Genomic DNA, 23,905 nt, shown 5'->3' on the forward strand with positions numbered 1-23,905 from the left:
TCTGAAGGCGGCAACCCGGGCAAAGCGCATATCAAACACACATGAGGCACAGCGTGCATCAAAAGACCACGATTAGTACTCCAAAGCATGTTTTTCATGACAGAAATCAAGCGGTGCCACACACACGCACAACTCTTTTTAAACCCACACATGCGACAGCTCGTCTAAGCCAATGGAAATCAAAACAGAAGTGGGAAGTAAGCAGGTTACTTTCCCGACCGCTGTGTTCCCGTGCCAATCTAAAAGTGTCCTACAGTAGAAGCTCCTCTAAGAGACCGTTTCCGGCTATTGATTTCTCTGCTGAGAGCGAGAGCTTAAAATACGTCTTGAACTGGCACGTAACTGTGTAAACAGTGGATCGCTGCCTAATTTCGCAGGCCTTGAAAGCGGGCTTTTCCTCCAGATCTTCTCTCTCAGCGCCTCTCCATCTGTGCCTTTTAAGCGCCCGGCTGGAGGACGACGAGATCAGGCTCATCAGTAAAGCCCTCATGGCCTTCAAAACACTTCAGTGACCCGTTTCCCAAGGCACGGAGCCTAAAACCCAAACCGCAGCCTTCGATAATGCTTTGTCCCAAGCCACCCTTTGTTTCCTTACAGAGATGAAAGTACCGCTCTCCTTTTAAAAAAAAAAAAGGAATACGAAAAAGTAGATATGAAAAGAAACGTTCACTTGTTCAGTTTCTCATTTTCAGTTTTGGGTCTCTAGGGGATGGGGAAAAAATCTCACAGATTTAATAAGTCAAGGAAGAGAAAGTTCTCCGAGAAATAATGTTACATGCAGCCACGATTACATACTTCATAAAAAAAAAGCAGTCTGGCTTTGGTTATTGAGATGGCTTGCATATTCTCTCAGTAAAAAATGAGCCCTTTTCGAAGCCTCTTTGAAATAGTGGGCTGCCATCCCCGAGGCCTGTGCTGCAGTGCCAGTCTTCAAGGACTCCAGCTGTAAGCTGGATGACAGCCATATGCCTCCACGGGCCTGCCGCTGGGACGCGACGCGCGTAGAAACGAGCGCATTTGAAGTTTTTTCAGGGTTTAACGTATGTAAAAGAAAGGAAAGCTGCGTAAGTAAAAACGCTGAAAAGTGGTGGAGTGCGTTAATTAGGAGCCCGCATGTGGAAAAGCAGATCTAATAATGAGAAGGCGTAAAGAAATAGCAGGACTCGGATGAGCTGGGTAATTGCTGTGATCAGGCCTGAGAATCTGCGCACACCTCCGACCCCTGCGGCGTTATATAATACGCACGATGTAGCTCCGCCTCCTGCTCTACATCTACACTGCAATTTCGTATTTCGTAGCGTTTAATTACTCTTGCCGCTGAAACATGAGGACTATTAGCACATTGTGACGGCTTCTCTACATGATTTATCCTGACACGTCGCCCACCCAAGGGACACTCCCACTCACAATCTCACCACCGTTATGCGCTACTTATAGTGCAGGTTTTTTGAGCCAATGAAGATTTCTTTAACTTGGGCTGTCAAAATGCAGACAGTCAGCCAACACACACTTCAGGGGGTCCGGTAAGCTTCTTCAGCCTAGCTTTGGTGCAAAGTTTAGCACAGAGAATTATTCCTACGATCTGCTGTATGCACACTCATGCATATGGAGATCTCCAGCCCTCGTATCAGGATTACAGGGCGTGCGCGAATCGTGATACAAACAGTCGCACGAGCGTCTCCTCCGTCTCTCCGCTCCCTCGCATGTTGCCAATATGAGAGGAGTTTGCGAGTTTCGGCAGACTGTGCGTGTCTCACTTTCATATCAGAAGCAATGACGAGAAGCGCCCCCTCGTTTCTCTCTTTTTTCGTTCCTTACCTTCCCCTTCGGCTTGAGGGAAAACATTTATAAGCGTGTAGGAGAAGGTGCAAGGAAAAGGGAGAGAAGAAAATATTAGCATGACACAAGCAGAAATCCCCCCAGAGGCAGTGTTTGGTTTCTGAAGGAGTACTTATCACCAAACAATGGCTTCAAGGGCGTAGAAACTTTCTCCCCACGCATTAAGAATTTAACCAAGGAACTAATTCCATTGCCCTGCCTGTACCGCAAGGGAGGAAACGGATGAGGTGAGACACCGTGAAACTGGACAAGCAAGAGGAGCGGATGAGGGAGGACGAGAGACAAAGAGAGGGAGAGAGAGAAGAGAGGACAAAATAAAATACAAAATAGTAGCTCGCTGTCAAATGTTGGACACATTGGCTTTCAATTTATTAGTGTGAATTTGAATTGACTGGCCGCATCGCAAAGGATTTTGAATCGAAATTTGAATTTGAATGACAGGATTTGAAATTTAGAATTAATTCAACAAACAAATCACATCATCACTAAAATAGCTAATAATTGACTAATTCTTAACATAAAAATGTATAATTATTACTAGCTGCATTTATGATAAATTATTTATAAATAAATAAATTAATTAAAATAAATAAAATATAAAATTATAATTAGATTTATAAATATTATAAATGTGTAAATACATATTATTTATTAACAAAATAATTATAAATATTAAGTATTTTTTTAAGAATTATATAAGTGTTTATATAAGTGTGTACAATGTAATCAAATAAAATGTTAATAAAAATAACAATAATAAAGTACACGATTAAATATATATCTCTATATAATAATAATATTATATATAATATTATATAATAAAATTTTTAATTTTTATATAATTTTACATGATACATGTACAATTTAATAAAAAGCTAATACTAATGCTAAAATAAAAAATAATTAACAATTAAGCATTTAATACATATTATTTATTAACAACATAATTATAAATATTTTATATATAAGAAATGTACAATTGATCAAAAAACTAAATGTTAATAACAATAATAATAATAATAAAATAAATTCACAATTAAGCATTTAAAACATATTTACAAAATACTTATAAATGTGTGTGTGTGTGTATATATATAGAAAAATATAGTTAATATAAATCATATGATATATGTACAATTTATTGAAACAAAACGTTAATAATAATAATAATAACAACAACAACAATTAAGCATTTAATACAAACTAATTATTAACGAAACAATATACATAATATATAATATACACTTTAAAAATAATTCAGTGGCTTTGTAAATATCACAAAAATATAAAGTTGTATTAACAAAATCTCTGAATAGAATTTAAGAAATTATTTGAGTTGGGCTTACCAAAATTAATGAGTAAAAATCTTGCTGTTTATTTGATCTCAGATTTACTTGTAAATATTTTATATTTTTTAATATTTATAAATATTATATATCTATATTACAATATATATTACAAAAAATAATATAGTTAATATAAATCACATATGACTTAATGAAACTATATGTTAATAATAATAATAATAATAATAAATTATTATTATTATTATTATATAACTGGCCAAAAGGAGTGAGTATATTATTATTATTAGTAGTAATATTATTATTACTATTATTATTATATAATGGGCCATTAAGAGCGAGTATATTATTATTATTATTATTATTATATAATGGGCCAATAAGAAAAATTTTGATTCTACTTTTTTTAATTCAAATGAAAATTCTGCACCCAGTCTGCTAGCTCGATTCAAATTCAGGAATTCAACTGGAATTTTGAAGTCATTCATAATTCAGTTCTGAATGACACAGAAGCCTGAAAACCGAGCACCGAGCGAGACGGATCCATGGATCCCTTCAGCAGAAAGGCGTCACACAAGCAGACGTTAAGACAAGCACTGCACATAGCACTCTGAACAGAGAAGAAAGGGAAGCAGAGGAGGATGAGGGAATGAGGGAAAACGAGGGGGAAGGCAGACGTGCATTACAGAAGCATGCTCTACAAAGAGCCTCCTAACAAACACACAGAACAGAAACCGGCTAGGGCTTTCCAACTTACAACAGCGACCCAGATACAACCTTCCTCACACAGCGAGGTGCAAAGGTTCACGCTAATTATAATCACGCTACCCAGGCTCTTCAATCTACTCATCTAATTGGATTCATTACGCACATCTCACTAGACCCTCCAAAGTTCAATGGGTGCTTAACTTGTTATTGTTTCTTTTTTTTTTTTGAAAATTAAAAAAAAAAGGAAATCAAAGTTTATACTGTTTTCAGCAGGAGATGCTAATTAAATAAATATGCAAATGATAAATATTAATCAGAGTGCGATGTCACCTGGGGCGTCGATTCCCAGGCACCTCTTTTTCACAGAGCTCTTGCTCAATGACATTGTCAGTAAGTCTGAGCCCATTGTTAGTCTTTATGAGTTACTGCCATGGGAACAGAGAAACAGACAGGCAAAGACAGAAAGCTGGTATATTCTGAGGGTCTGTTCACTTTACACAAGCTATGAAACGTCCTCCGGACTATAATGACAGCTGTGTATTTAGGTCAACTTCATTTGCAGGATCCATCTTGCTCTGCTTAGAGAAACGGCCTGCTTTCTTTCCTTATCATTAGGAGTCCATTACGGCCGGCACACCCACCGAGTTATGGAGTTCTGAAATTACACTGGATGGAGCTGAGCCATGATAATGCACAAAGATCATCATTCAAAGTCTCATAGACTTCAGTCAGAGCAGACACTGTATTTAATTCGAGGGACGGAAACAGCCCGTTAAATATATTGTGCTGTCTTGCATCCGTACAACCACTGAAACCTGGAAAACATATTCCCAGTGAATATAACACGTTTTCCTGTGCAACAATTAAATATCTCATCAATAAGTGCAATTCACCTTTATTCCTCACTGTTTCATGCGAACGATGACGTGATCTTTACCTCAGGCATAAAACAAAAAGAACAGTGTTTTCCATGACACGGCCATATTGGCGGCACAAAAAGGAAAAAAAGCCACTAAACTGAACGGAACTCGCAAATTTAGCTGATTATTGCTGAAAATGGTCAATTATTGTCATGTTTTGGGCTGAACTAATCGGTCAAGGGGAAAACATTTGGAGTACTATGGACTAAAACTTATAACAAAACGAGGGGAAAAGTGCAAAAGACTGTCTAAGTTAAAAAGGCATTTGTGGTCGGCCAAACTGAACCTGGATTTCCAAGTCAACAATCTTGACAACATTCGTGCTTGTTCTTATCATATCCGGTCATGTAGGTAAAATTTTAGGCTAATATCTTAATTAATACTGCTCATACGTATTTTTACCACATATTAACTTTGTCACAAGTCTGTCTAAGTATCAATACTAAGTCCTTTTAGATTTAGCAGCTTCCACAAGTTTTTAGACTAAAAATTAGCAGAACAACACATTCAGTAGGACATTAAACGTGCAATTCATGCTGTTGTTTACATCCGAGTATCTCCAATATGGCCGAAAAAGGGCAAACCCTCTATATCATCAGCAAAAACTGGCTTGAATGGTTTTACTGCAGCACAATTACTGTATGCAATGAAATATAAGTGTCACTGTTATATGACAGTGTATGTAGTGAATAAGCTACCAAAAATCTAAATATTGTTTTTGAAGACTTTGAAAAAGATCCCGAATATAAGCCAGATGCTGTGGAAGTGTCTGCTGAAATTGAACCCTTCCAAGTTTTAAAAGGTAACGTAATATGCTTTATTTGATTCTTTTCTAAGTGTTATTAAAACATTCATAAGAGTTTTACACTATTGCAGCAGTTATAGATCCATCCTGGGTCGCTGAAGATCCGAAAATGTAATAAAGATTGTTGAAACGTTCATAAATTTAAAGGAATAGTTCATCCAAAAATGAAAATTCTGTCATTAATTACTCACCCACCCTCATGTCGTTCCAAACTGTGAGTCCTTCGTTCATCTTCGGAATGCAAATTAAGATATTTTTGATAAAATCCAAGAGCTTTCTGACCTTGGATAGACAGAAGCGCAACTACCACGTTCAAGACCCAGAAAGCTAGTAAGGACATTGATAAAATAGTCCATGTGAAGATGAACAAAGGTCTTACGGGTTTGGAATGACATAAGGCTGAGTAATTAATGACGGAATTTTCATTTTTGGATGAACTATTCCTTTAAATTTATGAACATTTCAACAATCATTATTACATATTCAGGTCTTCAGCGACCCAGGATGGATCTATAACTGCTGCAATAGTGTAAAACTCTCATGAATGTTTTAATAACACTTACAAAAGCATCAAATAAAGCATATTACGTTACCTTTTAAAACTTGGAAGGGTTTTAAAAGTGAACTACCTCTTTAAGGGTTAAGTATTCTCATTATATGCAACAATATAAGAACTGCTTCTTTTTTTTGCATGAAAAATGCCATATGGAGACTTCCAATCATCTAATGACATGCTCTTCATGAACCTAATGATGAAATAAAAAGCACATTCATCACAACGCCGCTCAATCGTCAGTGAAAACAGCGCAAACATATGAATATTCAATATAATCGCCGAACCCTATCTGGTATCTTTTTCCTTTTGTCACTCCTAAAATTACTTCGACACAAGTGTTCTTAGACTCATCTGCTGCTTCGCACATCCAAACAACAGACTGAAAAACCCACACTGACATTAATGGGACCTGAACTCTCTATACAGCAGCATGTTTTAAAGCTCCATCAACAGAATGCAGGTAGACCTCCAGATGAAAAACCAAAGTCTGGTCTTGTGTATCTTCAGTCCTTTGTTCTCAATCTTTCTACTTTCACAGTGTTTTCTATTTTCCTTAGGAGCTGCAGTCTCTTGTTGACCTTTCTCAGCACTACACATTTCTTTGATTTTAGAGCGAATCGTGTCTCTCGACGAGCGCTGCTGACACAGTGACCCAGCTCTGCTTGCCTCCAAAGACAACGGGAAGCAGATGAAACCATGTCAGACACTGGAAAAAGTACTGACATTCTCAGCGTTTGAAATGACTCGTGTACACACGCCGCGTCTCTGCTATTGATTAGCGTGTGACAAGAGGTCCATTTAGAGGTTTTCCACTGTGGGAAAGGTGAGCTTTGTCACGCTTGAGTGTCTTCTAAAGGACTGAAACGCACTTTAGTAAAACACAGACTTCACCTGGGCCCTTGTCAGGATGAAGGCAGTCTATAATACCCGCAGGAAGCTAGCTGTTAGCATTCCTATTCATGTGACTATCCTGACAACATCTATTGGGAACATGCTAACCAGCAAACCTGGTTTGTATGGATATAAGAGGAAAAGACAAAGAATGTGACAAAAGCAAAACAACACAACCAAGCAAAGCTACTTTTTTTCTGCATTTACACATCAAACTGAGAGCAGGTGTCCAAAGCACAAGACTTTCGCTCATCAATGCTCCGTATCTTCCTCGGCATGAAAGGCAGTCAGCCTGGCTCAGGTCCGCCACGGAGCTTTTGATGTTTAATTAATGTTCTGTTTGCGGAATATGCAAATGTAAATAAATGTATTAAAAAAACATACTGTAACTTGCCACCAGCGAAAGCCTGAAAGGACCAAAACATTTACTTTGTCAGAAATAATGAAATAAAGCCAAAGACACGAGCACTACTCCTCTTTACATGTTAATTTATGCATCTTTTCCGCTGAAGACTGGAAAACAATCCTAATGAGTCATAGAGCCTGATAGTGAGAACAGAAAAAAAGAAGAGAGAGGGAAGGAAAAAAGAAAGAAAGATGCATGCAGAACTGCAGTTGCCACATATGTGCTGCCAGGGAGTAGGACACACACAGCATTCGGAATAAATGAGAGGGATATTTCTGTACCGTTAAAAATCTGAACCCTGCCAAAACAGCCCTGGATAAATGTCCCATAATTAACACACTGTCCAGATCCTGTTTTTCTCCCCCCCTTTCGAGCCTTTTTTAATAACCACCTCAATAATTTTTAGGTGTTTAATGTATTTTAGTATTTTAGTACTTTGTTTTTTTAAAGTGGAGAGTGGTGCATGAAACAAGCTACCTCTGAACTACTGTACTTGCATAGTATGTACTGAGGAACTTACTTCTTGCTTGCAAATGCAGTACATTTGGTAGATATGCCAAGTGTGCACTGTGAAAAAACAATCACACTTGGCAAGGGCTCAAAGAACTGCCTGCTTGTTTTAAATCAGCTGTGTGGAAGGTTTCGAATTTTTAGAGCTGCACTGGTTTTCAGTTTTATTTTTGCCGATCTCTATTCCAGAATTGCAAACAAAACTGCATTGTAGGGCTGCACCCTAATAGCCAACTAACTATTAGTTGGTGAGGAGAGGCTTGGTCAACCAAAATTTTATTAGTCGCTTAGTTGCAGAAAAAAAAAATTCCATGAACAAATCGTTAACGGCTAATTGGTAATACTGTACATCAGGACATCCAAACGCTCACCTATCATTCAACGACCTCAAATATGGCTTTTCATCTGAAAGATGTGTGTAGTAGCAACTTTACATGGCCCGATCTAATGTTAACCTAGAAAAATATGCACTGTGCAGAGTGTGGAAGCTGAATATTAGCATGCTTCCTGCATGACAAATGAAGGCGCCTCTGTGGTCACTTGCTCTTAAAATACTCTGTCATTTTTGGTCATACAGATAAAATACATCTTTCGAATTTGTTAAGACTAAGTGTTAACAAATATTTTTTGTGTGCACTCAGAATAACAACGAAACGTTGCACTTCTGTAAAATAATGAAAGCAAACATGATGTGCTTTCTCGGTCTCTGTGAACTTGAGCACGAAACTGAAACTCTGTGTAAACTTGCCTTACAGACATGAAAAATATATCTATAGAGAGTGAAATGTTTACTTTTAAATTCAAATAGAAAACATCAAATAGAAATTATGATTTCTGTGGTTTATTAATAAACATGTGACTAATAGTCGACTAATGCTTAAAATGAACGACTACTAGTCGACCAGAAAAATCTTTAGTCGAGGACATCCCTACTGCATTGCAATAATTTCCAAAAATGTAATTTGTTTAGAATTCATACTGTAAATGCTTTACCAAGCAGATCAAGCTCACTGTAAGCAATGCTTGAAATATAGGACGACAAATATGTGAGGGTTTATATGAATGTATCTCTGAGAGGAACTGACCGTCTTTAGAAATGTTTTGGTGGCATTTTATTTTCCTCCATATAATGCATTTTAAAGTAGTGCTTATACAGCGGTAACCAAGGAAACTCTATATCTCTGCTGTTCCCTAAGCGCCACCTGCTGTCAGAGAATAAATTAGCATTTTCACTCAATCCGTCTGCTGTTTTTGTTTTGTGCAGGTGTCTTATGTAGCAGAATTTCACAAATCAGACCATTCTGTTTTTGTTTTTGCTTTAAATCAAAAACAACTGCTCATGCTACTGTACATGCATGTGGAAAAATACATTTTCTGTTGTACTAAACTTGTATCAAACTGTGACCCCAAATCCAATGTATGTACCAAACCATGACTTCTGTGTACCGTTACACCCATAAAAACAGATTTTTAGCTATTTTGAATACATGTACTAACCAACAAGCATCATATACTCTTAGTATAGTTAACCACCATAAATAACAATGCCTGCTTTTTCAATATTTTGAATCTCACGGATATTCAGCTCCTGTGGCCTTATGGGATGTCCAAATGGAATGGTTGCACACTTTACAGATGCAGTGGGTCATGCAGGTATTGTTTGCCTGCATATTTGGACATCCTACGCGTTACTATACTGCTTTTAGTAGGGAAGTACGTATTTGGACTCAAGCGAGAATGCCAAAGGGATGTGCCACGCAAGAATGCAAATGTTTTAAGCAATGCAAGTCCAATTTTAAGTTTTTTAAAACTTTCTTCTTCTGTGGTCCACAAAGAGAATGTTCACTGAACAACTTCTAAACATACTTACTACTTTTCATTGACATTTTTGGTTAGCAATGGTTTTGTTGCTAGACTATGTCTGCGTACTTGCATAGATTCTGTTTCTATCCTTAAGCACATAGCTTTTAACAAGGAGGCTACATGCATGCATCCATGCAAACAGGTAGCGGGGAAACAACAGGGTCAGAACGATTGGGAAATGATTCATCCAAACAAACACAGCACTTGAAAAAAAAAGTAGAGCTCCATGACCTCAATTCCCCTCCAAATAGTGCCATGAGGACTGGAGCTGCAGGGAGGGCCACTCCAACCATCCTCCATCAAGCAAACAAACACAAAAAGAGACAGAGACAAAGAGGTACAGGTAGAAAAATGACATCAAACCAGCCCTTTGAGGGCCACCTGAAGGAGACCCACAGGTCAGAATTCCAATAAGAAAGGTCAGAGGTTGAACTCTTCCCCCGCTTGCAACGAGTGGTGTGTCCGGCGGCGGCCCTGAGCAGACGTCACACGGACAAAGACAGACAGAGAGACACACTGGAACAGAAAAAACAGTTTAAAGACAGCCAAAAAAGGACATAAAAAGACAAAGGGGGAAATGACGAGACATTTGAACATGGAAGGACTGGCGTGGACGACTGGCACTGGAGGGGTGAGGACATGAATGAAACATGAAGTCAGTGTTTCATGTGTCATCAGAGCTGATGGCAGAATGAGAACGGCGTGGAAATGAAAGAGAATGAGCACCTTCCACAAGAGTTTCCCGGCAGGACACAACCAAACACAAGCAGACATACAATGCTAATTAAACAATCTAAATTTACACACAGCAAAACTATCCCGCAATTTCCCACACTCACCACAGGGCCCTTGTTCCTTGACAGGGATGTCTGTTTTGGTCCGGCACTCTTCGAGTTTTCTCTCGCAGTCGTTGGGGTATGTCTTTCCGTCCTTTCCGCACAGGGGCTTGTACGTGCCGTCACATTGTATAGGGTCGCAGGAACACCGAAACTCTCCGTTTTCCAGCAAACACACAGCGTTGAATTTACAGCCATTCGGGCAGCCCCCTGGAGACCGGAAATACATGTATACATGCGTCAACAATGTGAAGAAGGGCAGTAACCTTCTTGGTGGTAATCAACACTGACTAGAGGCATCTCTCTTTCTCTCTCGCTCAATCAGGCATCGGATATTGACTCACTCAGGGGTTTTGAATTAATTACCGTGCCTGATTATTTAATCAATTATCTAATTCCATTCAGATTGATTTGGGGTGTTTTTTTTCCCACTCAGAGTTGTGTTAAGCTGTCACAGACGGGCCGTGGTGGTGTGTAATTACAGCAGCCTTTCATCTGTTTGAGAAAATTAAGAGACCTATTATGGTATTGTACAATCTGCGCTTGATTTATGTTTGATTGCATTATCCAACCTATCTTTAAGGATGTGACATACATGCTGATGAAAGCGGGCTCACAGGAAGCTATAGGAATAGAAGAGGAATTTAATGAAGTACTGGTTTTACACCACATGAAACGGCTTACACAACCCTTTTACTGCCACAGTGTGACGTATTTGTGAGTAAAAAAGAATATTTAATGAGATAAAATCTAGGGCAAGACTTGATTTCATCCATTGGGAATTGATTGGATTGCGAAAACTGGGAGTTCCACACAAGAACAAGACTTATAAGAGATTGTGGAGGAGAATTTCACTCTGGAAACACTGCTGGTGTTGTGAATTATCTATAACTCTGCAGAATAATATCCCTTTGTGACACTTTGCAATGTCAGATCAAAAATGTAGCAAGTTTTCACAATATATTTTTTTCTAACTAATAAGCCTTTCTTAGCTAGTTAGCATTTAGTTAAAGGGGTCATCGGATGCCCATTTTCCACAAGTTTATATGATTCTTAAGGGTCTTAATGAAAAGTCTATAATATACTTTAATGGTTGTGTAAAACAACACCCTTTTTACCTTGCCAAAATCAGCTCATTCTGGTTAAGGCTGCTTTAAATGCAAATGCGCTATGCTCGCCCCACCCCTCTCTTCTCTCTGTGGAGTGACGAGCCTGTTTACTTTAGCCGCATTTAGCTGCGTTTAGCCGCTAAACTTGCTAATTACCACATTATTAGGAAAGGCGATCGCAAAGATTCATAAAAAAAAACCTTATACTCACTTCTGCTGTAAGTGAAGCTGGATCACAAATAATTTGTGCGAACATAGACAGATATATGTAGATCGGGAGGCGCATTTCCTTCACAAACAAGCGTAATCCACTGCATCTTCAGCGGCTCAGATGTCGGGAGTAAATGACGACCACTATGTTCATTATTACATCCAGCAACACAACAGCTCAATCACTCAATCGGAGATATTCTTGTCTAACTTACATCCCTGCTCTGGCATTGAAACAAAGAGGGCGGACTGTGACTTCTGATCTGAGGTAAGATGCTCATGTTAATCAACTATTATGGGAGCAGCCTCTGTCGGTGTGACGCCACAATGACAGGCATCTGAGAACGGGTCGATTTGAAAAAGGTAATATTATTTTTACAGATCAATTAAAAACCACTGCATGGATTTTTATCATTACAGAGTAGATTTGTAAATAGACTGCCAACACACGTTCAAACAACATGTTAAAGTGAACTTAGCATCCCATGACCGCTTTAAGCTAGTAGGCTAAGTTGTTAGCTAGTAAACCAAATTTTGGCAGAGATAAAACAATGTAAGGTGATCAGATTTCTGAATGTGTTAATGAAAATTAACCATGGTTTTACTACAAATAAAACCAAAATACCATGCCCTGATAGCACACATACATCATGGAGATGTCTATTTGACATCTGCATTTACATCTGGAAGACATATTCTTAGGGCGTTTGCTCATCTGCAACACATCTACAGGACGTTTCCTATCAGATGTCAAATCGACGTCTCTTAGATGTCTTTAAGATGTTTATGATTTAGAATCTATGTAAAACTGACATTTTACAGACGTCTGTCAGATGTTTGTGCACAACAGATGTTTTCCAGATCAAGTGATCTTTAACAGACATCTTGCAGACATATGTGTGCTATCTGGGTCCTTGATAGCACACATACATCACAGAGACGTCTATTTGACGTCTGCATTTACATCTGGAAGATGTATTTTTTAAAGTGTCTGCTCATCTGCAATATGTCTATATGACGTTTCCTATCAGATGTCAAATAGACGTCTATTAGATGTACTGGATTATCACAATATCTTGTTCTAACTAATGAAAATAGAGCCTTTCTTAGCCAGTTTGCACTGTGCTAGTAGGCTAAGCTGTTTACTAGCTAACAAAATATTAGCAAAACGAACAGGCTAAAAATGTCCTTTTCTTTGTTTTCATTTAGCAAACTAACAGCTCAGTCTAATAGCATAGCATATTGCTAACTGTTTAAGAAAGACTTGTTTGATTAACAATAATATAATACATGTTTGATAAGGACTGGGAGGATCTTGAACAACACCAGCATACGAAAATTAACCATGGTTTTACTACAAATTAAAAAACAAAAAAAAAAACAAGGTTAAAAAAACATAGTTCAGCCATGCTATTTGTAGTAAATCTGTGGTTATGCAAATCATAATCAATACACCAAAAACATGGTTACTACCCTGCTGAAAAAAAAAAACAGCTAAAACCAGCCTAGGCTGGTTGGCTGGTTTTAGCTGGTTATCCAACCTGGTCTTAGCTGGTCAGCAGGCTGCTTTTAGAGGGGTTTTGGCCCCTTCCTTAGCTGGGCAGGCTGGAAGACTAGGTAAAACCAGCTACTTCCATCTTAAACCACCTAAGACCAGCCAACCAGGTTTTAGTTGTTTTTTCAGCAGGGACACTACAGTAAAACGATGGTTAATTTTTGTAAGGGGGCTTTTGATGAGGTTTTGAGATATGGAGGCTAAAGATCACATTCAACACAGCCCATCGTTAATGCTTATTTTTTTTAAATTAAACTTATGGCAATAATAGCAAATAACACATACTGCATTAACACTAATCATGTGTGTGATACATATTGACTGAGCACATGTTAACATGCTAGATATGTATCTAACAAAGTAAGACATTCATCTAAGACAAATGCTATCGCTTCTCGAGTTACACCGGCTCAGAAACAGTTGCTCCGCACTGGGACAACAGTGGCCCACAAATAACACCACTATCGCTCACGGCACAAACACAGTTCAGACACAGGCACACACACATACACACTAAGCCAGCGTTCGCGCACTATCACAGCTGAACACACACTCTCTCTGCGCTTTGCCACAGGGCTTCAGAGCGAAGCAGGGACGATCTTTTCATCACCCGTGAAGATACAGTCTTGCCACAATACACCTGCCAGAGCCCGACAGGCAAATTGGATTTGTGGAGATTGGTATCGTGTAGGCATGACAGTACTGCTAACCTGACTTAATTTGTCCAGAGCCTCCTCACCGCAGCCATGACAAAATAAATCAAATGCGGCCGTAGGGCTCCTTTATCAGACACGAGCATGAGCTCCTGGGAGTCTGTGACATCTCTGCTGTAGGAGGAACTCACCTTTCTCCTTGCAGATGCCTGAAGAAACCTTCTTGAGCTCCAGGTTGTTCTGTAGGGCCGTCCGCTCCATCTGACACACGCTATCGTAAGTGCGGCCGTCGCTGGCGCAGAGGGGCGTACTGTCAGGCGGGCAGGAATCGGCTGGGGCGAAGGTAAACTGCTTGTAGGTCTTAGGGTTCACCCGACAGGCCACACTCAAGCTGTTCATAGTGTCACTGCAAGGATCTGAGGATGAGAGTTAAAAAAAAAAAGAGTCAGGTTGAGATTGTAATTTATGATTGACTGTTTGATTTCATTGTCTTCTGTTGATACAGTTGAGGTCAAAAGTTTACATCCCCCTTTTAGAATCTGCAAAATGTTAATTATTTTACCAATATAAGAGGGATCATACAAAATGCATGTTACTGCATGATATTTCACATGTTTACATACTGTATAGTCCACAAGAGAAAATAATAGCTGAATTCATAAAAATGACCCTGTTCAAAAGTTTACAACCCCTTGATTATTAATACTGTGTTGTTACCTGAATGATCCACAGCTGTGTTTTTTGTTTAGTGATGGTTGTTCATGAGTCGCTTGTTTGTCCTGAACAATTAAACTGTTCTTCAGAAAAATCCTTCAGGTCCCACAAATTCTTTGGTTTTTCAGAATTTTTGAAAACTTTTGAACCGAATGGAGATGTGTACATTTTTCTTATTTTGCCTAAATATCATATTTTTTTCATTTAGTACTGCCTTTGAGAGGCTACAGAAGATACTTACATGTTTCCCAGAAGACAAAATAAGTTAAACTTACCCTGATCTTCAAATTCAAAAAGTTTTCCTTTACAATAACATTTAGCAGATTCTGAACAGAGAATGTAAACTTAACTGTATAACGTTGATAATTAACTAGCCAAATATTCCCATAATGTACCAAATACTTCCAAAGCTTTCTTTGTGTTTCATTTATATTTTTTGATATTTCATCAAAAATATCTTAATTTGTGTTCCAAGAATAAACAAAGGTCTTACGGCTTTGAAACGACATGAAGGTAATTAACAGAATTTTAATTTTAAGTGTAAGTAAAGTAAATTCTATATATAAGCCATCAAAGTCATTTTCATTACATCATTTTGTTTATTGAACCACTGCGAAACCTTTTAGGTCTAGAAGTTTTTTATAAGTAAATCAGTTCTTATTCAGGTCTCCAACCATAAAAATAATAGTAATAATAGGGGGAAAAATATAACACAAGCCAAATTCAAACATGTATCACACACACAAGCACCTCAGATTACTATTGGGTGGTGAGTTTTGGTCTTGCAAAGTTTAGTTTCAAACTTTAGCACATTTAACACTAGCATTCAAAAGTATATTTTTTAAAAAATAAATACTTTTTTCCAGCAAGAAAACATCATTGATCACAAGTGATAGTAAAGACATACCAGTAAGGTAAAGGTAGTAAAGATAGTAAAGGTTTTCTGTTACACATTTCAGTAACAGACTTCATTTATGTTATATTAAGCCATACAAGTCTTAATACCCAGGGTTTCCTCCAATAAACCTTACCAACCCCAAACTTTTGTCTTGTTTAGCTTGTTTTATTAGAGTTGGACTTAGGACAGCATACCTCCAGGACCAGAGTTTCTGGCATCTGAGCACATGCCTTAACCACTTCTCTACAGCAACACTGCCATTTTTTGACTAGACTGTTCTCCTTTTTCAAAGCATCTTCTAGGCACTATTGATGGAGCTGTTGTCAGTGGTGTGTCATTTATTGAGAAGAAATACTGAAATGTGAAAGGATAAGGGTGACAGCTGACGGGACGGAAGTGATGAGTATGTGGGAGCTGATGGGTCTTTGTGGCTTCAGGGGGCTCCGGGCCCTGGCCCTGTATGGCAAGATCATAATTGTAATAGAAATGCCATGATGGTTATTGAAATAAGTGTGACAGTTTCGCCAGCCTCCACACTTTTTCAGAAACAAGACGGCACAAAGGACTTATCAGCCGGTGTCGTGCTAAGACAATGCCGAGCCGTGAGCGAGTCGCACAATCGAGGGAGAGAAAGAAGCATGGAGACAGAGAGAAAAAAAGACAAGACAGAGACAGAAAGGACAGAGGAAATTAGACAAGAAAGACAAAACACGTAAACAAAACAAAGAACGAGAGGAGAGGAAGAACACGGGCGAATAAAAAGAACAAGAAAATGGGAACAAAATAAGCGGGAAATGAAGACAAAGCCACAGAGATAGAGAGACATCAGGAAAGCAAATAACACACAGATGGACACATGCCCACTAGGGATGTATAAAACAACATGTTTTCAGAATCAACTAGCCAGAGGCTTTTTCCTGAGCGACTAGTCAACTGATTAGGCAAGAAACGACTAGTCAGCTACCAACCCACCCTAAATGCACATAAACCAAACTCAATACTTCAATCAAAGAATAACATCAATCAATTAATTAAATCTTAATCAGTATTTTTGTCTTTTTCTTGTTTTACAAGAAATAAATATCTAAGCATCCTTACAACAAGATAAATTTGCTTGAGAAGCCAAATTATCTTGTGTTCAGGGTGTGGTTTTCTGAAATACAAGGTGAATAAATAAATAAATAAATTCGAATAAAAGAAAATAATTTTTTGCTATTATTTTATTGTCTTAATACTTAAATGTTTTATTAAAACACAAGATGAAAGAAAAATAATGATTGCTGTTGTTTTTCAAGTAAATTTATGCTCTTTTAAAATAGGTTTTTAGATTTAGATATGTTTAAGAGTTTTTTAGATTTTTAGATATGTTTTTTTTTCTGAAGAACATTTTTTTTCAATAATAATAAAAAGGGACTTTTTTATTTATTTTATGGAAACATTGTAAATATGTAAAAAGTTCAAGGTTACAGTTAGTTAAGTCAAACCATCCTAAATGCGCACAAGTCAAACCCAACAGTTCTAGCACAAAATAATAATAATAATAATAATAATAATAATAATAATAAAATTGATAATACCAGTAAAAATAAATAAATAATAATATTGATAATAATTAAATTGATAATAACAATAAAAATAAATACACGAATGAATGAACGATTCATTTTTCTGAAAAAACAAGAAAACAATAATTATTTTTGCGTCTCAGATTAAAATGGTCTTGTATTAAGGCTGTTAATAATAATAATAATAATAATAATAATAATAAATACATGAATGAATGAACTGTTCTTCTAAAATAACAGACAACAATACTGATTATTTTTGTTTTTCAGATTAAAAATGTCTTGTTTTATAGCTGTTAATAATAATAATAATAATGACAATAATAATAATAATAATAAATAAATTAATTAATTAATTAATAAGTTGTTTTTCTGAAAAAACAAGACAACAACTATGATTATTTTTTTCTTCTCAGATGACAATTTTCTTGTTTTAAGGCTGTTAATAATAATTATAAATACATGAATGTATGAACTGTTCTCCTAAAATAACAAACAACAATACTGATTATTTTTTGCTTCTCAGATTAAAATGTCTTGTTTTATAGCTGATAATAATAATAATAATAATAATAATAATAATAATGACAATAATAATTAATTAATTAATTAATAAGTTGTTTTTCTGAAAAAACAAGACAACAATTATGATTATTTTTTCTTCTCAGATGACAATTTTCTTGTTTTAAGGCTGTTAATGATGTTTTTTGAGGAAAACATTCCAGAATTTTTCTCCATATAGCGGACTTCTATGGTGCCCGCGAGTTTAAACTTCGAAAATTACAGAGTAGCAGAGTAGCATTTGAGGTTAAAAAGTATATAAATTGTACATTTTATTTTTTAAATAACCGATTGCTTCGCTAGATAAGATCCTTCTTCCTTGGTTGGGATCGTTTAGAGCCCTTTGAAGCTGCATTTAAACGACATTTTGGAAGTTCAAACTCGCAGGCACCATAGAAGTCCACAATATGGAGAACATTCCTAAAAAGTTTTCCTCAAAAAACATAATTTCTTTATGACTAAAGACAGAAAGACACAAACATCTGCACATTTTTGTTCTGGAAGTGAACTACTCCTTTAAAATGACAGTCCATTAAGTCAATGCATCCTAAATGCACTAACTCATTAGCTGTAACACTCTGAATTAAAAACAAATATACAAGCATTAAGCATAAAAGCCCAGGGGAGAGGCGGGCCGACAGAAAGTGTTGCTGCCAGGTCAGGGACTGGTGTATACTAACACAATAATAGGACGGCTCTCAAAGGAGGGGAGTATGGAGCTCGACCAAAAGGGTCCAGCACAATGCGGGCAGCGCCTCCAACAACATCTCGCCACGCAAGCCCGCCATTACCACTGGAGAAACCATTAGCTCCCATTAAGAGAGGCCGGCTGGAGCCAGCATTCAGTGTATCGCTGCCTAACAGTGCCATGCAGGGGTGGCTGTAATTAGCCAGGCACACTGAGCCCCGCTCCAGCAGGGAGTGTGTGTGAGGCTGCTCCATTAGTCCAGACCCTGTATCTGTGTGCCTGACAGTTGCTGGCCAAGACCTTAATGCATGTGTTGGAGGAACTGTAAGCTGCAGTTTACGTGAATGAATGTGTATACAGAGCCGGCCAAAAATGTGTCTAAGTGCGCTTTGAAATAACAGTGGCCCATGTCCTGCTGTACGACTGATTGTGGGTTTGCTTGTTTTGTTCCTCAATTCTCTGTGCAGAACAAATGAATCACAACACTGCAAGACTTTAAAAAAATAATAATAATTTGAAAAACAAAACAAAACAAAAAATGTTTTCTTTTATTTTTCAGGAAAAAATATGCACAATAAATTTACTTGGGATGCCAAAATGATGTTTTTAGGATGCTTACATGTTTTCACAAGGCAAAATGACATAAAAATGATTATGCTTTTACATTTGGCTTCGAAATCTATAGCTTTCCTAGCAAACGTGTTGTCTTCTAAGGTTGTTTAGATGTTTTCTTGGAAAACAAGACAAAAAAAAAAAAAAGATTGTTTTTGTTTTTCAGATAAATGTATCTTATTTTAAGCGTTAATATGTTTTCCTCAAAAAATAAAAAATATATAGTGATTATTTTTGCTTCACAAGTAAACTGATGTTCCTTTAAGCATGTTTTGACTTAATAAATAAATAAATAAATAAGAAAAACAAATGTTGAAAAACTTTTTCTTTTGGAAAACAAGACAAAACTAAAATAATGATTATTTTTGTTTCTCAAGTAAATTTATCTTATTTTAGGCATGTTTACATATGTTTTCCTGAAATAAAAAAAAAATAGTGATTATTTTTGCTTCACAAGTAAATTTATCTACTTTTAAGCATGTTTTAACGTTTTCTTTAAACAACAAGAAAAAAGAGACTATTTTTGTTACTTAAGTAACCTGATCTCACTTCAGGGATATTTAAATGTTTTCCTAAAAACAAGATAAAAATATTTATTTAAATAATAACAATTACTGCTTTACTCAGATAAAAATGATCTTGAAAAACAAAACAAAAACACCAAAGAGGACAGACCGCAACTCTGATCTAACTATAGAGCATCTTTATAGAACATTTTAAAAGCATCTTTATAAATGTTTTCTTTGAAAACAAACATTAAATAATGTTTAGATGTTTCTTGGGAAAAAGACAAAACAAAAAGAATGATTTTTTGTTTGTTTTGCAAGTAAATTTATTTTATTTTAGGCATGTTTACATGTTTATCTAGGGGAAAAAAAAGATAAAAAAAATAGTGCTTATTTTTGGTTCACAAGTAAATTGATCTTCTTTTAAGCATGTTTTGACATTTTCTTAAAAAAAAAAAAGATGATTTGATGAAAGATGAAGTAAACTGGTCTTATTTTACGGATATTTAAATATGTCCGCTTCTCAGATAAAAAAAATTCTTGTTTTAAGGATGTTTAGATGTTCAAAAAAAAAAGTACAAACAGCAAATCTGAATCTAACTTGATGAGATTCCATCCTTTCATCTTTTTTAGAGGCATCTTTAAAAATGTTTTCTTGGAAAACAGACATAAAACAATGTTTATTTTTGCTTCACAAGTAAATTTATCCTCTTCTAAGGTTGTTTACATGTTTTTTGAGATAAACAAGAAAAAAAAATAAAGATTTTATTTTTTAAGTAAATTTATGTTATTGTAGGCAAGTTTACATATTTTTTCCTAAAAATAAAAACAAAAATAGTGAGTATTTTTGCTTTATAAGTAAATCAAGTCTTTTTTTAAGCATGTTTTTCTTTGAAAAAACAAGAAAAAGTTTATTTTTGTTAACTAAACTAATCTTATTTTAAGGATATTTAAATTTGTTTTCCTAAAAACAAGACAAAAATAATAATTATTTAAAAAAAAACTAATAGAGCTGTCAAACGCTAAATGATGATTAATCGCATCCAAAATAAAGGTTTTGGTTTACATAAAATATGTATGTGTACTGTGTATATATACACACGCATGCCGTATATATTTTGAAAATATTTACATGTATTTACATGTATATATTTATATTAATATAATTTATATAATTTATAAATATATTTAATTTATAAACATAACATATTTTCCTTAAATATATACATGCATATGGGTGTATTTATATATACGTAATACATATACACAGTACACATACATATATTACGTAAACAAAAACTTTTATTTTGGAGGCAATAAATCATTTGACAGCACTAAAAAATGATTATTGCTTCTCAGAAAATGCTCTTGTTTTAGGGATGCTTAAATGTTTTCCTAAAAAACAAAACAAAAACACCAAGGAGGACAGACAGCAACTCGGAATATAACTTAGAGAGGCCATCCTTTCATCCTTTTTAAAAGCATCTTTATAAATATTTTCTTGAAAAACACATAAAACACTGTTTATTTTTGCTTCACAAGAAAATTTATCCTCTTTTAAGGCTGTTTAGTTGTTGTCTCACAAAACAAGACAAAACAAAAACAATGATTATTTTTGTTTAGCAAGTAAATTTATGTTATTTTAGGCATGTTTACATATTTTTTATTAAAATAAAAACAAAAACAGTGATTATTTTGCTTCACAAGTACATTCTTCTTTTAAGCATGTTTTGACATTTTCTTTTGAAAAAAAAAAAGACATATTTTTGTTGCTTAAGTAAACCGATCTTACTTCAGGGATATTTAAATATGTTTTTAAAACAAAAACAATAATTATTTAAATAGTAACAATCACCACTACTCTACGACTAAAAATGTTCTCGTTTTAAGGATGTTTAAATGTTTTCTTGAAAAACAAAACAAAAACACCAAGAGGACAGACATCAATTCTAAATCTAACTATGAGACGCCATCCATTTATTAATTTTAAAAGCATCTTTTTAAATGATTTCTTGAAAAACATCATTGAAAGACAAAATTATGTTTATTTTTGCTTTACAAGTAAATTTGTCCTCTTTTAAGGATATTTAGATACTTTCTTGGAAAATAAAACAAAACAAAAACAGTGATTATTTTTGCTTCACAAGCAAATTGTTCTTCTTTTAAGCATGTTTTGACATTTTCTTTTGAAAAAAAAAAAAAAAAAAAAAAATTTGGTTGCTTAAGTAAACTGATCTTACTTCAAGGAAATTTAAATATGTTTTCCTAAAAACAAAACAAAAATAATAATTATTAATCAAATAAATGTTTATTTAGCTTCACAAGTAAATTTATCCTCTTTTAAGGTTGTTTAGTTGTTGTCTCGCAAAACAAGACAAAACAAAAACAATGATTATTTTTGTTTAGCAAGTAAATTTATATTATTTTAGGCATGTTTACATATTTTGTCCTGAAATAAAAACAAAAATAGAGATTAAAAACATCAAGACATAAAAGAATGTTTATTTTTGCTACACAAGTAAATTTATCCTCTTTTAAGGCTGTTTAGATGTTGTCTAGCAAAACAAGACAAAACAAAACAAAAATAGTGATTATTTTTGCTTCACAAGCAAACTGTTCTTCTTTTAAGCATGTTTTGACATTTTCTTTTAAAAAAAAATATTTTGGTTGCTTAAGTAAACTGATCTTCCTTTAAGGAAATTTAAATATGTTTTCCTAAAAACAAAACAAAAATAATAATTATTAATCAAATAAATGTTTATTTTAGCTTCACAAGTAAATGTATCCTCTTTTAAGGCTGTTTAGTTGTTGTCATGACTATTTTTGTTTAGCAAGTAAATTTATGTTATTTTAGGCATGTTTACATATTTTGTCCTGAAATAAAAACAAAAATAGAGATTAAAAACATCATTAAAAAGACATAAAAGAATGTTTATTTTTGCTACACAAGTAAATTTATCCTCTTTTAAGGCTGTTTAGATGTTGTCTAGCAAAACAAGACAAAACAAAACAAAAATAGTGATTATTTTTGCTTCACAAGCAAATTGTTCTTCTTTTAAGCATGTTTTGACATTTTCTTTTGAAAAAAACATTTTGGTTGCTGAAGTAAACTGATCTTACTTCAAGGAAATTTAAATATGTTTTCCTAAAAACAAAACAAAAACAATAATTATTAATCAAATAAATGTTTATTTTAGCTTCACAAGTAAATTTATCCTCTTTTAAGGCTGTTTAGATGTTGTCTCGCAAAACAAGACAAAACAAAAACAATGATTATTTTTGTTTAGCAAGTAAATTTATGTTATTTTAGACATGTTCACATATTTTGTCCTGAAATAAAAACAAAAATAGAGATTACAAACATCATCAAGACACAAAAGAATGTTTATTTTTGCTACACAAGTAAATTTATCCTCTTTAAGGCTGTTTAGATGTTGTCTAGCAAAACAAGACAAAACAAAACAAAAATAGTGATTATTCTTGCTTCACAAGCAAATTGTTCTTCTTTTAGGAATGTTTTGACATTTTCTTTTGAAAAAAAAAAAAAAATTTGTTGCTTAAGTAAACTGATCTTACTTCAAGGAAATTTAAATATGTTTCCTAAAAACAAAACAAAAATAATAATTATTAATAAAATAAATGTTTATTTTAGCTTCACAAGTACATGTATCCTCTTTTAAGGATGTTTAAATGCTTTCTTGGAAAACAAGACAAAACGAAAACAATGATTATTTTTGTTTCGCATGTAAACTTCGCAAAGTAAACTTCATCTTATTTTAAGGACAATTATTAAAAATGTTCTCCTAAAAACAAAACAAAAAATAATAATTATTTAAATAATAAGTATTGCTTCTCAGAATAAGAATCTAATACGATTTTTAGATTAAGAAACTGACTATAGGCAGTGAAACATAGCAGCAAAACATGATTTATAGACAGATTAGAGGTCAGATTTCTTATTCTGTCTTATTTCAAAACATCACAAGTCATTGGAGTGTCCCTCAGTGAGAAAAATACCATTTGTATGTGCTGACTGAATCAGAGTCAGTAACCGCAAGGATGGTGTCTCTAAGTTCGTTTTAGAGTTGCTGGCTGTCCTCCTTGGTGCTTCGTACTCTCGAGGGGGTTAAAATGAAAGACACTTTTCCAAGAGCCACAGAGAAACATACTCCACACGTCCTCTGGGACCTGAGGCA

The 23,905-nt window shown here is 35.0% G+C and overlaps 1 protein-coding gene across 10 annotated transcripts in view; it reads right to left on the reverse strand.

Annotated features, from left to right (window-relative positions):
• agrn (agrin) overlaps nucleotides 1–23,905 on the reverse strand; it is a 305,226-nt gene that overhangs the window by 97,219 nt on the left and 184,102 nt on the right. For all 10 annotated transcript variants that reach the window (XM_051097130.1, XM_051097123.1, XM_051097124.1 and 7 more), the window contains 2 exons: nucleotides 14,357–14,581; nucleotides 10,642–10,848 (listed from right to left, as the gene is read on the reverse strand). In XM_051097130.1, coding sequence (XP_050953087.1) covers nucleotides 10,642–10,848; nucleotides 14,357–14,581 — 432 coding nt within the window. The remainder of the gene's footprint in view (nucleotides 1–10,641; nucleotides 10,849–14,356; nucleotides 14,582–23,905) is intronic.

The sequence above is a fragment of the Labeo rohita genome, chromosome 23 (assembly GCF_022985175.1).
Source record: "Labeo rohita strain BAU-BD-2019 chromosome 23, IGBB_LRoh.1.0, whole genome shotgun sequence".
NCBI lineage: Eukaryota > Metazoa > Chordata > Actinopteri > Cypriniformes > Cyprinidae > Labeo > Labeo rohita.